The sequence below is a fragment of the Clupea harengus genome, chromosome 21, assembly GCF_900700415.2.
Source record: "Clupea harengus chromosome 21, Ch_v2.0.2, whole genome shotgun sequence".
Lineage (NCBI taxonomy): Eukaryota > Metazoa > Chordata > Actinopteri > Clupeiformes > Clupeidae > Clupea > Clupea harengus.
This window is the reverse complement of record NC_045172.1, coordinates 20444605-20458409: the sequence shown is the minus strand read 5'-3', so window position 1 is coordinate 20458409 and position 13805 is coordinate 20444605. Positions and strand designations below refer to the sequence as shown.

The 13805-nt window shown below is 47.5% G+C and overlaps 1 protein-coding gene across 1 annotated transcript in view; it reads left to right on the top strand.

Annotated features, from left to right (window-relative positions):
• The first annotated feature begins 275 nt into the window (after positions 1-275).
• The window catches only part of acvr2ab (activin A receptor type 2Ab), a 60855-nt gene continuing 47325 nt past the window's right edge, over positions 276-13805 (top strand). Inside the window, exon 1 of the mRNA XM_042702947.1 lies at positions 276-1731. Coding sequence (XP_042558881.1) covers positions 1677-1731 — 55 coding nt within the window. The 5' untranslated portion in view covers positions 276-1676. The remainder of the gene's footprint in view (positions 1732-13805) is intronic.

Below are 13805 nucleotides of genomic sequence, written 5' to 3'. Positions count from 1 at the left end.
TGCATCTCTTCATTATACAAACAATTCTCATTTGTCACTACTTTTAAATGTGCATGAGTTAAATCGTGAACGACCATAGCGCATACAATTGGTCAATCACTAGGTAGGCCACAGGTGCTTTAATATTAAACGAACAGGAATTCTGATCTAGGATTGGGCAAATCGCCATACTCGCAGTGTTCTGGTGTGGTTTCCCTCTCTTTCGATTTGACGTGATGTAGTGTCAGTCAATTTTTATTCGCCTTACAGGCAACGTGGATGGGGGAACGGAGAGGAGGAGCAAGAGGAAAAAAAAACAATCCGTGCTTGACGCCATCTTGAATCCAGGCTATGCGCTGAATGAGGAGGATACTGCTGGAAACAAGTGTTGTTGCCATTGCTGTTCAAGGAGACTCACGACAGGACAGCAGCAAGTTGGCAGCGAGGCGCTATCAAACGTCTAAACGAATCGTCAGTAGCCGTCAGCTGTTCGTTTGAACTCACGGTGTCCCACGGTAGAGTGCATTTGGAAAAGACTGTTTTGGACTTGACAACCAAATTGGGACCTGCCAAGCTGGATGAGCAACGACAACCTCTCTTCGCAAGCTAGCTCACTGGCTAACTACCTACCACTAGTCTGCTATATAACTATCACTTCTTCGGCGAATCGGTGAAGTCGGGCAGTGCTCCTGTCAGGAAGGCAAATTCAGCTGTCATGAGAGAAACACTCTGGAATTCATAACGTTGAAGTAGGATCGCTTGGCTATCCTGTCATTTGCTCGGGCCATTCTGTATGCATTGCTTTCAGGAGCATTTAACGTTACACGTTTTGCACAGTTGCAAGTTAATGGATTTAACGAAAAGGAATGAATCAGAACCAATTCATTATTTGAGATAATTATTAATCTAACCATAAACCGTGTAGTCTGTGCGTTGTCATATCTTCATTCATTGAGAGCCGAGTTATGGAGCTGCCTGTCAAGATAAAGAACTTCATGCATGCAGGGACCTCGGACTGAGTGACTCGTGTTATTGCATCGTGTTTTCTCAACTGGGAATAACTGCTCAACAGACCTTTTGAAACAGATTGGCCTATGGGAATACGTTTTCTCACATAGGAGAGAGACAAAAGACAAAACGAGCTTTTTGTTTTATTCTCTCATCACTAGCGAAGATATGGACCCACATAAATGAACGGACAGCCAGCCGTGGGTCCGCTCGTAGCTAGCGTGCGTCTACGCGTAACAGAAGGCTGCAGTAAGCGGACAGTAACATCGTTGAATGGGGACATGTAATTAAAAAAGACCTATGCAATACCAACATATACCCTCATTACCGATATTTCCACTTTGGATACCGGCAATAGCTTCGACTTTGTATTGTGTTTCTTTTTCACGATAGCCGCGGTGCGCAGTGACATGGTTGTCCCATACAGTACTGTAAGCATCGTATCATCGAGAGGGCCTGTTTCGATATTATCTATAATTCGACACGCGCCGTATGGCCATTATCAGCCAGTCTTGGCGTTCATTTAAACAACAGATCACCAGAAGAGCTGGATATTTCAACGGTTTTTGAAACGGTCATCCATGTAAAGCGACGGCGACTGAAAATATTTTTCTTCTGAGCAAGGACAAGATCATCAACCTGACGTGACTGTAAGGATTTTATCTGAGGGGTCGACCGGGGAGCGAAAAATGGGAGCAGCTACAAAATTGGCATTCGCCGTTTTTCTCATCTCCTGTTCCTCAGGTGGGTGGAAATATGTAAATAAACTCATCGATCTGGCTTTCAGAGAAGCAGGCTTTTGTCGGCTATTTGCCGTCAAGTATAGAGTGTGAATGGTTTACAGCTGAGCCAGGCATATATACCCCCACCCCATCACCATCATCCACATCTAGCTACATATTAAGCTCATATTTACAGTTCACATGATGGAAGATTGGTCGAAGATTGGTTGTTGAACTAAGCGGATTGTGTGGCGTTTATCCAAATGAGCTGGTCACACCGCAAACCCAGTATGTAAGCAAGCCTCGCATATCACGGGTGGTTTCTATGCTTTAATTTGTAAAATCTGACCATTATGTTCTGTGAGGGTGCTTTCTCAGTAGAGCATTTGTTGTGGACCGGTGTCCACTTGTGCCGTTTGTTCGGTTCGTGATGTGAAAGCTGTTTTCCTAACTCGGGTGCGCACCAAGGGACTATACCGGAGTCCTCAAAAAACGATGGTCTATTGTACGCTTCAACTGAACTCTAGTGAGGTTAGTATTTGGTCTGAAGCTATCCGATCTAAGACCAGGAAGTGAACTCTATGTATAACCACTTACGGATCCAAGTTCTCCCACATCAGCATTAAATGCGACATTATTTATTAACATGCCGTTTTCCAACACGTTAACAGTCTTAAAAAACGTGACTTGGGGGCTAACGTTACATGGCAAATCATGCTTGAGGGTATGCATGTATGCTCTGCAAGTAAAGCTGCAAATGTATCTCGCATTGTCGCCTGCGCCCGCAAAAAAACGCTGCTTGCGTCCCGCATCAGTTGTGGTAGAGCGAAAATTACCAAATGAAGCAAAACAAACAGAATGCAGCTTTCCACTTTTCCTTCCTTAGTTTGCGTCGTTGCCTAGTGACCTTTGTAAATACAAGCTGCACGTTGCTTACGTGTTGATGACATCTAGGGCCCATACTTTGCAACCAAATAATGTAATGTGAATGGAGTCCAGCTGGGGTGGGGGAATAATCCCCCTCGAATTCAGACCAGCAAAACGGACCAAATGTGAAGTCAGCCTGAGCGTTGGCCACCTCAGTGCTTTCACACTAGAGCTTTTGGTGCGCTTGAGCCATGTTCGTTTTGTTGTTGTGGAAGCTGGACTTGAACTCCAGTGCGGTTCGTATTTGGTGTGAAAGCTATCCGATCTAAAACCAGGAAGTAAACACTATTTATTACCACTGATGAATCCAAATGTCCCCACATCGCCGTTAAATGTGAAATTATGTATTAACCTGCAATTTTTTAAAGTGAAGTTGCTATTGCTAGGGCCTGGGTCAATTCCCAGTCAATGTCAGTGGTTTCGGATAAGAATGTGCTACCTCACTTTTACTCTTAATCAACCTATGTTGTCACAAAGTTTACTTACTGAACCTAGGGACGTCATGGAGGCGTGCCCATTGGGCTGCGTGAGGCGCCCACTTTGGAGCGCCAGCGACTGGAGGTGCCCGCGCTGAGGGAGGGCCCTATTGCCCCCACGTTAACTCAGGGTCACACTACGCTCTTACTGTACCCTCTCCACTGACAATCACCATGGTCCCTATTGCTGCGGGATGGGAATAAACCATATGGAAAATGTGTCTGTGGCAACAGTACTCAGTGCACTAAATGTAGTTTCATGTCCGTAATCTGTGCCATTTCTACTAAAACACTAACAGTCTTACAAATGGTGCCTAGAGGAGTGTTATATGGCTAATCATGCTTGAGGGTATGCATGTATGCTCTGCAAGCAAAGCTGTACATTCAAATTCACATTTCTCTGCAAAAAAACCTCCTTATCCGAGCAGCTTGCATAATTTGTGTCAGAGTGAAAATGACCAAATTAACCAAAAGATGAAGAAAAAACAAACAGAGCGCGACTTTCCATTTTTCCTCTTTTGTTGCCTAGCGACACTGGTAAATAAAAGCTGCACGTTGCTTATGTTTTGATGAGATAAATGGACCGTGGTTTGCAACAAAATGATGTAAGGTGAAAAGAGGCCAGCAGGGGGAGGGGGGATAAACACTCAAGTTTGGACCAGCAAAATGGACCAAGTGTGAAAACAGCCTAACACTGTGAGGTAATCCTCAGTGCATTGGCCGAGGGCAACTCTTTGGCCGTTCAGACGATGCCACTCACTCTGGATTACGTAACTGAAGTACTGTAATTATTATGCCATGAAATGCAACAGTACTTCATATTTTTAAAAATGAAACACTTATGATCTGTACTATCTGACAGCAGTAGAGAGCAGAGATAGCCTACTATATTAATTTACGCAAGGATTTCACTATTAGCTTACTACCCTGCGGGCACCACAGAATCCGATTATATGATTGAAAGGAACAGTGGTATTTAAAGTCCACTTTAGTGAGGGAATTATATGTATGCACAATGCTATTGTATTGACATGTTCCCATAATGCATAATTAAGCTCTATCCCCAGCGCTGGAATGACGTCCCAGAACAGCAGCTGACTACACACACACACACACACACACACACACACACACACACACACACACACACACACATGCATAATCAACCCTCACAAAGCTCAGGCATTACAGTTTTCAACTGGCCCTGTGCTACATGTTGCGACTCACTTCGTTGCACTGTTACAGTTTTCGTCATATTGGTTGCATAAGCACGTGTTTTAAGCAGCATAAGCACTACATTTGCGGGCTTGTCCTCAGAGCGAGGATGCTCTGGGAGTTGGTGTTTTCACCCTAGTTTGTTGTGACATTGTTATGTCAAGCTGCAGGAGAAGGACACATCTTGTCTCGTGGTGACCTTTGATGCTTTCAGTAACCCCCCCCCCCCCCTCTTTCATCTCCCTTTCGCGTAGACAAGAAGTACATCCCAGCAAAACATTACCCCAGTGTGAAAACAAACACTGACTACATCAGACTGCAATGGTTATAATTAATGAATTAACTTATAACTACTGATATCGCCCTTTTGCTAAGCATCATCATAGGTCTTTGTTTGCTTCCCTGTCTACAGTCTGCACTGGGTTACATGATGTGAATCCATTGGCCAGCAGTAGTGACCGACCCCCCCCCCAGTCTGTTACTATTCAGAGTGGCCAGGCCCCAGTGGCAGTGGTGGGTCTGCAGGGACGTAGTGGCCACTGACAGTACATGCACGCCCAGCCGGCGGTGAGGCTGTCGCTGTCCAAAGGCCCGCGTTCAGGAACGCTGGGTAGGACTTCTCTCCCGCCTAGTCATCACTCGGGCACTGGAGGCTTACTGAGCTGTGTAAAATGGGACAAGTTTGTGCTTTTACGTAAGGCGTCTGTCTTTATTTTATGTTTTGCTTGTGGTTCAGGCTGATGACGTGAAACATTTTGGTGTCTAAAAATAACGCCGTGTTTCTTTTTTTATTTGATTTGTGCCTGTCACAGCGTGCTCACACAGCGAGTTCGTTTTGCAGCAGCTGATTGGCCGCTCAGCTCTCTTCACTCCTCAGTGGAACTCAGCCAGCCTATATGTTCTTAACGGGCCGCGGGCCGAGGGGCACGGGGCGCGGGGCGGTGTGGCAGCGCTTTTCTGCTGACTTGGCCCGAAACAGACGAGACGGACAAATCTGGAAATAATGCAGTGTCCTCACTTTAGAAAGCAAGCTGCTTCCATAATCCCCACAGCACCAGCCAATCACACGCCTTTTTTAAAGATGGCCGCAGGAACAGGAATTGGCTGTGTAAGGAGGAGGCGGTGTGTGTGTGTGTGTGTGTGTGTGTGTGTGGTGTGTGTGTGTGTGTGTCTGAAGGGGAGGTTTATATATTTTTGAAGGTTGACGACACAAGCACAATTGAAGAATTACCCTTACCCAGGCATGCTATGTGTGCAGGTTACTGTGTGAGATTATACAGCCACAGTCATACACAAATGCCTTGTCCTAGAGACATAGTTCTTTAGGTTTTGTACATGAGTCGGGCAGGTTAGAAACAGACTTTTTGACAAGTAGACATTTGGGACCTTATCTAGTTGTAGTCTTTGATTAAAAACTATTTAATTATCGTATTAGTGACCACAACAGGAGGTTCTCTCTGATGGGAACATGGTTATGTAGTAAAGTTCAGAGCCTGATATTAAAATAAGTTTAGCAGGCACGTTTATTGCACACGAGTTGGACCTGAATGGCTGACGTCATGGCCAATCAGATTGCACCTGTTGCGTTGCCAGCTGGCAAACATCCGCAGGTCAGGGCAGGTAGGGGTAAGACCTTGATGAGAAGTGGTAGCACGGCTATCTGCTGGACTGTTAGCTGGCCTTCTCAGTGTAGGAGAGCACAGGCTTAGTGCATTCTCAGTGTAGGAGAGCGTCTTTGCGTCCTATGCCTTCAGCGCTTCCATTGTCAGTTCTCTGTGGCCCGTGGGAAACCACTCTGTTGCTCAGTAATCACATCATTTCCTCAACTGGAAACAGTAATGATTTGTGTGAGAGTAGTGATTTTCTGTGTGTCCCTGTGTGTGAGAGTGTTTGTGTGTATGTGTGTGAGAGAGTGTTTGTGTGCATGTGTGTGTGTCTCCGTGTATGACAGAGTGTTTTCCGTGTGTGTGTGTGTGTGTGTGTGTGTGTGTGTGTGTGTGTGTGCATCAGCGGCATTGTTGTGCCTGAAATAAGTTAATCATTTTGATGAGGTTGAATTGGCACCCAGGAGCAGAGGGGCAGGTCCCTCATCACCAGCCAATTACCAATTTAGCATGTGTTAATTACGTTAGCAAGACTGCTAGGTCTTGCACCGTTACCATGCCGTTTGTGTCGCCGTAAACAACCTCCTCATATCTCCTCAGAACAAACCACAGAGCCACTCTCAAAACAAAAACATCGTCCCCAGCGGTGTTTTTTTTCGAGCCGTGAAAATCTTCTCAGTCCTGCTCCTTGCCTCCATCTGCTCTGAATCCCTGAGTACATTTGTCAGTGTCCCTCTTGTGGAGCTGAACCCCCTGATTGAGCTAATCAAGGGCATTTGAATGACTTGGATTTCAGTCAGGTGAAGCCGTAGATGAGGGGGGCTCTAAGAGCTCGTGATTGAAAACCCCCGTTTTTCAGCCTGAGGTCTGGAGAACTTGAAGTCGCTTCTCTTCTCTACAGAAACAGCTCGCTCCTCCCACCGTGACTCAGAGGAAGTGACACCTCAGTGTAGCAATTTGCTCACTCCCCCCCCCACCCCACCGAACCTCCCGAACCTCCCACCCACCCTCCCCATCCACCCCTTGCCGAAGGGCTCAGGGAAATGGGCCAAAGGTGCACGCGCTGCCTTGATCCTGCTTAAGTCAAGCTAAGAGGTTAGCCAGACACATGTCGAGGTTAACGTCTCCACCGACCACTTTAATCCACCCCCAATCCATCCAGCTCAATTTGCAGCCCCTGTGGTGAAGCCCAGCCCTGGGAGATGAACCCTCTACAGCCCTGTCCAGCGCTCCGCTCCCGGGCTGTGCAACACTGTGTTTCTGGGACTGTTACATTTACATTTACATTTAGTCATTTAGCAGACGCTTTTATCCAAAGCGACTTACAAAGATGTGTACACATTTTTACACATGTTGTCCTGGCATGTCCAAGGTGATGGCAAGCAGGAGAGCACATCAGTGAAGTGTGTGTGTGTTAGTGTGTGTGTGTGTGTGTGTGTGTGTGTGTGTGTGTGTGTGTGTGTGTGTGTGTGTGTGTGTGTGTGTGTGTGTGTTAGTGTGTGTGTGTGTGTGTGTGTGTGTGTGTGTGTGTGTGTGTGTGTGTGAGTTAGTGTGTGTGTGTGTGTGTGAGTTATGGAGGTCCCTTTTTGGAAACTGAGCTCCGGGGCCTTTAGTTTTTAGTGAACTGATCCCTGCTTTATCAGCTTAGCGGCAGGAGGACCAATTATTATTCTGAAGTGCCACAAGTGATTCAGTGCGAGTAGCTTTGCTCTGGGAGATCCCCCATCCGCTAGCTTTGCTCTGGAAGATCCCCCATCCGCTAGCTTTGCTCTGGAAGATCTCCCATCCGCTTAGATGACTGTGTTGAGGTAGTCTGTGTTAATGGCGTGTAGTTCTGCTTCTAAGATGCCTTTTACTGAAACTGAATAGTAGCCGGGCGTCCTGGACTGAATGAGGGGCATTCGCACACGGTCTCTCACGGGCTCTCTCTCTCATATGCACAAGGTCTCTCTCTGTCATACACACGGTCTCTCTCTTTCTCATACGCACAAGGTCTCTCTCTCTCATAAACACACGGTCTCTCTCTCTCATACACACACGGTCTTTCTCTCTCATAAACACACGGTCTCTCTCTCTCATACACACAAGGTCTCTCTCTCTCATACACACACGGTCTCTCTCTCTCTCATACACACAAGGTCTCTCTCTCTCATACACACACGGTCTCTCTCTCTCATACACACACGGTCTCTCTCTCTCTCATACACACACGGTCTCTCTCTCTCATACACACACAAACTCTCTCTTTCTCATACGCACACGGTCTCTGTCTCTCATACACACACGGACTCTCTCTCTCTCATACGCACACGGTCTCTCTCTTTCTCATACACACACAAACTCTCTCTCTCATACACACACAAACTCTCTCTTTCATACACACACAAACTCTCTCTCTCTCATACACACACAAACTCTCTCTCTCATACACGCACAAACTCTCTCTCTCTCATACACACACAAACTCTCTCTCTCTTTCATACACACACAAACTCTCTCTCTCTCATACACACACAAACTCTCTCTCATACACACACAAACTCTCTCTCTCATACACACACAAACTCTCTCTCTCTCATACGCACAAGGTCTCTCTCTCATACACACACGGCCTCTCTCTCTCTCATACACACACAAACTCTCTCTCTCATACACACACAAACTCTCTCTCTTATACACACACAAACTCTCTCTCTCTTTCATACACACACAAACTCTCTCTCTCTCATACACACACAAACTCTCTCTCTCTCAAACACACACGAACTCTCTCTCTCTCATACACACACGAACTCTCTCTTTCTCATACGCACACGGTCTCTGTCTCTCTCATACACACACAAACTCTCTCTTTCTCATACACACACGGTCTCTCTCTCTCATACACACACGGTCTCTCTCTCTCTCATACGCACACGGTCTCTCTCTCATGTGCACACACACATAGAAACACACACACACACTCTCTCACCCTCTCTGTCCATTTCTCTCTCTCTCTCTCTCGCTTTCCCTCTCTCTCTCTCTCTCTTTTTCTCTCTCTCTCTCTCACATACACACAGGGATTTCCATAAATACGCCTAAAAATGCCAAAATTGATTGGGTTGGTCAGCACCTAATTTTTTTTGCCTGCTTATTGAGTCCCTCTTCCTGCTCCATTCTAGGGGTTGTTAGCTGTCTTCAGAGCATCTTGTTGTGCCCTACAGAGTGTGCCCTACAGAGTGTGCCCTACAGAGTGTGTCCTAAAGAGTGTGCCCTACAGAGTGTGCCCTACAGAGTGTGCCCTAAAGAGTGTGTCCTACAGAGTGTGTCCTAAAGAGTGTGCCCTACAGAGTGTGCCCTACAGAGTGTGCCCTACAGAGTGTGCCCTAAAGAGTGTGCCCTACAGAGTGTGTCCTAAAGAGTGTGTCCTAAAGAGGCCCCCCAGAGAGCCCACAGGGGCCAGAGCCCAAACATTCCTTTCTGTGATGTCATCATATGGGCCCAGCACCCCAGAACACTCACACAACTCTCTCTCTTTCTCTGTCTCTCTCACACACACACACACACACACTCATATACACACACACACACACATACGTAAACTCACACAGGGAGACATGCAGGCACACACACACACACACACACACACACACACAGGGAGACGTACACACACAAATATGCTTAGACACACACAGAAACACAAACACACACACACATTTTCGGGTTCTGCCTGTAATGTCACACTCTGTTGAGAACCTAGTGCCTGGGAGCGCGTGATTGAGGAGGACAGATGTGGAGCACTCCCCTCTCTCTGTTTTTCTTTGCCCTCTCTATCGCTCTTACTCCCCTCCCTGGCTCCAGCCTGTCCTGCGGCTCTGTCGTGGGACTGCTCTCTCCCTTATGGGAAAGTCCGAGTTTCAGACAGTGAGAGAAAAAGAGAAAGGGATGGATAACATGAGTGTGTGTGTGTGTGTGTGTGTGTGAGAGAGAGGGAGAGAGTGAGTCAGATAGAGAAAGCAAGGGAGGGAGTGTGTGCGTGTGAGAGAGAAAGAAAGAGCGAGTGTGTGTGTGTGTGTGTGTGTGTGTGTGAGAGAGAGAGAGAGGGATTCCATTAGACAATGGTCTTATTATCAAGTCAGGCAGCTAGGGGCTGTACCCATGCCATGGCCTTTTCACGCTCTGTGGGAAAAGAGCGGGAAGCGAGGCGAGCCGAGAGGAGAGAGAGAGAGAGGAGAGAGAGAGGGTAGAGAGAGAGAGGACTGTTCTCAGTCTGGCGTATTAGCGGGAGTTTCCTTACGAGCGCAGCGGACTGCTGTAGGTCAGTGGGAGCAGCGGGCACCAGTGGTGCCCCCCTGACGCCGCGTGGCAGCTGTGCCCAGCCGGTGCCAGAGAGAGTGGGCGCGGAGCAGGAAGGAGCAGGGGGCAGGGGAGGACATGGGTGGTGGGGGTTCGGGGGGTGTTGATGGGAGATAGGATGAGATCCAAGGTGTGAACATTTTGCAGAAACCAAAAATGATTGACAGTGACACCATACTTTTCCACTACCTTGACAGTCTCCAAATCCACATTGTGTATTGTCACATTTAAAGCCCATTTTTCACCTATTTCACCGTATGCTGTATGTCAAAATGTTTCCCCTCAGTCACCATTGTCTTGAAATCAGCATCAACACAGTGATGTGTTCGAAGAGTTATCTAAAAGAAAAGATGCCTTAGTGTCAGCTCAGCTAAAGGAGGAGGCCTCTCACAACACCAGGGTCACGATGAGTCTAATTTTTCAGGAGCACACTTACAGATAAGAATGCCACCCTGCCTGTACTTCAAGTGACACTGGGGTTGAAGCATCCACTAAATGAATAAACAGTGAGTTCAATGTGTGAGTGTGTATAGATAGAACAGGAGCAGGGGTGGTGCCATCTGAGCTGCTAACTCTGAGCTGCTAACATGTCTTTCCGTGGGAGAGAGGTGGTAAGATGAGACATGGCACTGAATCTCTTCACGGAGGGAAAGGACACTGCGATCTCCTGCCTGCTTGGCCCGGATGTCACCACTGCTGCCGAGCTCAACAAGGGAATGGACAGCATTTGATCTTGGCTCTGGATATAGTAGGTGAAGCAGGTGAATGAATGGGGGTTTTATCAATAGCGTAGATCATTATACATCAAAGCAGAGGATCCTTCTGTTCTGCTCTGGGTTGTTGATATTGATCTCCAACAATGAATCAATCTATCTATCCTGCTAGTGTTGCTTCTCGCTTTCTGCAGTACGGAGTGTTCCTGCGAGGTAGAAGGGCTCTCGGTTCCAAAGGAGAGCCCTCAAGGGGGTGTTTGACATCATCAGCTACTCGGCTCATCTCTCCAGAAAGTTGTTGAAGGAAAAAAAAATACATATCTCGGACAAAAAAAAATAAGAACAGCGGCTCCTTTAAATGTTAATTTGCGATGGAAGGGGCTATTGTAGACTGCAAAAGCTTCAGTGTGTGAGCGCAGAGGGTGCTCAAGCCACTTCAGCGCCCCTCCCCGTACCCCAGTACCCCCGTACCCCCACCCCACCCGATTCTTTCCCCAGTCCTCCACTTCAGCTGAAGGGGGCCCCCCTAAAACAGCACAATTAAAATGTGAATTAGGTTATTACTGGGGGTAACTCAGACACATTGAAACACAATGACTCGCTTTAATGGGCCTCTTCAGCCGTCGCAGACAACACTCGAGAGGAGAGGAGAGGAGGGGCCAGCGGAGACGAGGCGAGGAGAGGCTTTTTGTTGTGCCTCTCCATTCGTGGCGCTGAATGCCCGTCGCCGGATTTGGTGCACCGTAACCATGCAGTGCCCCCACGTAGTCCTGTGTGCTACCAGCAGTCCTGTTCAGCAGCCGCGCGCTCACAGGCCACCGGTTGGTTCGGCGTTCAGGGGACAGACCAGACCACCCGTTCTGAGCACAAGCGGTGTGTCTGGGTGTGAAGCAGCACCTGTAGAGGCATGATGGTGTGTGAAACAGTGGTCTGTTTAGTGTAGTCTACCAAAGTGGAGCTGCATTGAAACGGCAACCTGCCATTGGCAGGATCAGCATTTAGGGACAGACTAGTTCTTCTGAGTGCAAGGAGTCCGCCCTGGTTCGATTGATTGGCCTCATTGGAAAGAATGTATAGTTGGTAGTATAGTTAAATGATATAGTATAGTTAATTTGGTTCAGTGCACCACTAAATAAGACTGCAGTGGTGTTGTAGCATAGGCCTGTGTCTCTGCTGTGGTCTTGGACAGAGCTTGCAGGTGGCGTGTTCAGCCTGTTATTAAGAGTTGTCTGTCTGTGTTATATTGATCTTCCTGCTGTCAGTGCAGTTTTCCTGGGTGAGAAACCGTTGTTGTTTTTCATGTAACTTTTTTGGGCAGGTTGTCAAAAGCATCCTTGTTTTCATCTTGTTGGGTTTTGTGCGGCTCTGGGGGGCTTCTGAGTTCTCCTCTTCGGCGCAGACAGAGTCAGGCTCCCTCAGGACGCACCGGGAACCCAAAACCAGCCCGCTAATGAAAGACCCGAACGGCAAATCCCCCTTTCACCAGCCTACGTCAGCCACACTTCAAACACAGCCCTGCAGGGATGCTGGCAGTCAGGCAAAGAGACCTCGGTGAGCACCAGGCCCCCCCAAGGGAAGGTGACCACCCGAATCTAAGAGGGAAAAAAAACCATCTAGACTAAAACGGCTCCGGGCGCCCTGTTTGATACTTCATAATTAGCAGCAGAGGATGTTACTGTATGGCAGTTGCTCGTGGTTACCGTCTCCAATTGTTTATGGGTCAATCTTGTTTTGTTTTTGTTTTTGTTTTGGTCCTAGTTCCAGGTGTTTTCTTTGTTGTGTTTTGTTTTGTGGTGCGATAGAACAACAGGAATCAGTTGAGCTTGTTTCAAAAGGAAGAGTGACCCCGGGCAACGAGCAACAAAGAGGACATGGCAGGTCGCCACGGAAACACACGTCCCTCTCAGAAAATTCCAGTACAGCTCTGACAACAGTCCAGTGCATTTCAGTGTTCTAACTTATTACCGTCGTCATCTCTTTTTTCTTCTTCTTATTCCTCTTCTTCCTCTTCCTCTTCCCTCTTCTTGGTCATGTTTTCCTTCTCCTCCTCTTATCTTTTCCCCCCTTTCTCTCTCTCCTTCCTCTTCTTTGCATTATCGTTAATCCCCCTGTCACGAACTCCAGAGGCCTAATACATTTCAGCCCTGAGTCTCCCGGAGCCCCCAAAGCAAGAGTGCCTAAGTGTGATTAATGCATCCTGCAGATGTTGTTTTATATGCTTCAGAAGCTTCCTGAAAACAGACTGCCGTCTAGACAGGCTGGCTACACTGCTCTCTCACACACACACACACACACACACGCTCTCTCTCTCTCTTGCGCTTCTTGTGCCTCTCTCGCTCTGTGTGTGTGTGTGTGTGTCTCTCTCACTTCACTCTCTCTCCTTTATCTCTCGGTCTCTCTCTCTCTCTGTTCTGTTTCTCTCTCTTCCAACTTTACTTTGATCCTTGATTAAAAGTTGTCGTTGCGTTCCTAACACTCCCAAGTTTCACTTTATCTCTCACACATCTTTCTTTTTTTTGTTGCTTGTTTTTTTATTTTCCTGCTACATATTCCTCTTCTCGTGCTCTCGAAAAGGGTTTGTTCATGCGTTGTGGTTGACGTCTGTCGCTACTGTAGTTTTCTTTAACCCCCCTCCCAGTCGCGCCCCCCCCCCCTCCATATCTGTACTTCTCCCCTGTTCCCACTGTAGTGTTGAGTGACATGTCTGGGATGGAGCCTATCAGCTTGTTGTTTGAGGAGCGGAATGTGCAGAGTGCAGGAATGTTTGTGAGGTGGCACTGGCAGTGCTTTTAAATCCCTCACACACACACACACACACACACACAC